This window comes from Necator americanus, chromosome III (assembly GCF_031761385.1).
Source record: "Necator americanus strain Aroian chromosome III, whole genome shotgun sequence".
In the NCBI taxonomy this organism is placed as follows: domain Eukaryota; kingdom Metazoa; phylum Nematoda; class Chromadorea; order Rhabditida; family Ancylostomatidae; genus Necator; species Necator americanus.
The window spans coordinates 20,094,288-20,096,656 of NC_087373.1; the positions used below are offsets into that span (position 1 = coordinate 20,094,288).

A 2,369-nucleotide genomic window follows, 5' to 3' on the forward strand; every position below is an offset into this window, starting at 1 on the left:
GACACTGTAGGGATTACAGGTTATTAAAATTTGCCACTTATAGATTGGAGTTGAAGAATAGTTCTTGTCAGAAAAAGAGGGATGGCCTGGCAGTTGTTCCCCATTTGCTGCTCAAAGAAGAGAACTTTCCTCTTAGTCCTATGTGCTTCTATCAACTCGATTACAATTCATTGAGTTGATTAGTTAATTACTCCAAGCGACACTGTCGAGCTGCTTCATTGCAGTTAAAATTTTGAGTGCAAGAAATGTGGCTGAAAAAGGGCGAAAATTCTTTGGTCAGTTACTCTCACTTCCAGTGTCCATGGAAAAATGCTTATATGTATGTGTTGCTCGAAATCGTCAAGAGATTCGGCGATTTCCGGGCAATTGTTCAAATGGTTGTGAAATTTCGAGAAGGATGTATCGACAAAAATATTTCTCACCAGTACTTTACGAGAAACACTACAAAAACCAAGAGGCATTATTCGTTTCGCCCGTCCTAACTCTCTCAATGAACAAAATAAAATAATAAAATAAAAATTTACTTGGCAAAACTCTGCATGAAAACAGCTTGTTGTTGTGAGTTGTGGAGGAGGAAAGATCAAGATGTCCACGAAAAAGGCCAACACTGCTTCTCTGAACACGGAGGAGCGGTAATCTATAACGCTTTCCGTTCCACATCGACGGAAAAAGCGGCGATAATGAACAATTGGAGCCCTGTTCGAACGCCTTGCTGAACGCAGTGAGAGAGCGACTAAAGACCAACGGAGATAGCTGAGCCTCGTCGCATGTGTCACTAGACCAAGAGCAACCGAGCACTGAAAAACGACGAACGAAGTCTGGATCATTTTGGAAAGTGGATAGAGAGCCACAATATTCTTAGACCAACTTTCAGCCTCCATACAACGAAAGACTTCGACTAGAAAGAAGTGTTGTTAGATTATAAGCATTGTGACTAAACGACAGAACCCCACTTCCTGCAAATCCTTATGACAAGAATTTCGATCAGACATTTTGTAGCTTATTGGAAAGCTAAGATCACTTTCATCGAAGACAACTAAGTACTCTTCTAGGCAGAGGCTAAGATTCAACACATTGGTTAGACAAAGTGGAAAGTCCCTGGGGAATGCTACAGTTGCATCCGCTCTTATTGAAGGATCCATTAAAGCACTCGAGAATGTTCCATTTAGAATCGCAATGATTAGAGTAGGTTTAAAAACTCACCTCCAGAAATGGAAGCCGGGCCATATACGATTCACCGCAGAGTTAACTCAAAGAAAAACACCTGATCTTAATTTGCAAAAAGAGTCTGAGCAGTTTCCAGGTGAATGTATTTGAGACTGACGTCGGTACCTTCCTAGCTGGGGATAAATATTAGGGTGTTCGGGAAGTATCTGCCAAAATAAGGCAAAATTTCAAAACAACACAACTTTTTTAAAACATTTTATTATTCAACGAATAATCTCCATCATCATCGACGACCTTCTGCCAACGTCTCACAAGATCACGGATTCCTTTGGCGTAGAACTTCGGCGACTTGGAAGCGAAGAAAGCCCGAAGATCATTTTCGAGGTGGTCACGATCATCGTAGCGCTTCTCTTCCAGGTGATGCTGAAGCGATCGGAAGAGGTGGTAGTAGCTCGGGGCCAGGTCCGGGCTGTACGGTGGGTGCGGTAGAACTTCCCATCCGAGCTCCAGAATTTTCTGGAAAGTTTTTTTCGCAGTGTGAGGGCGCGCGCTATCGTGCAGCAGGCGAACGTTGTAGAGCTTCCGGTGCTCCTTGCAGATCTTGTCGGCCAGTCTTTGCAGTTGAGCGCAGTAGACTTCAGCAGTAACTGTCGTGTGGTCCGGCAGCAGTTCGAAACGGTAGATTCCATGAACTCCCCACCAGACGCTCAGCATGACCTTCTTCTCACGGATTTCACCTTTCACGAAAGGACCCGGCATTTCATCGCCAGCGCACCACGCACGTTTCTGGAGAGCAGCTGAGTGCAGATGACCAGGCGTCTTTGGCAGTTGCCGTCACTCAATGCATGTGGGAGCCACCGACCGACCTTTTTCACCATTCCGAGAGATCGCAGTCCATTGCTCACGGTGGACAGCGAACAGCCAAAACTGGCAGCAAAATACCGCACACTTTCATATGGATGCTGCTCCGCCACATTCTTCAGTTCGTCGAACGATATTGCAGTCGGTCGGCCAGAGCAAGATTCATCTTCGAGTTCCTTGTTTCCGGCTTTGAAGCGCTGGAACCAGGTGCGCACAGACCGCTCAGAAGGGACTTCAGTGCCGAGTACTTGACTTAAGTTTCGATGGGCTTCAGCAGCGGGGTGGCCAGATTCGAACTCGTAAAGGAGTACGTGTCGAATATGGGTGGAATGTTCGGCCAT

At 45.8% G+C, this 2,369-nt stretch overlaps 1 protein-coding gene across 1 annotated transcript; it reads right to left on the minus strand.

Annotated features, from left to right (window-relative positions):
* Window positions 1-1,413: 1,413 nt before the first annotated feature.
* On the minus strand, window positions 1,414-2,369 carry RB195_010217 (uncharacterized protein; the record flags this gene model as incomplete). Its single annotated transcript, XM_064191111.1, has 2 exons — window positions 1,414-1,953; window positions 2,034-2,369. The coding sequence occupies 2 exons, from the start codon at window positions 2,367-2,369 to the stop codon at window positions 1,414-1,416; spliced, it is 876 nt and encodes a 291-aa protein (XP_064048694.1).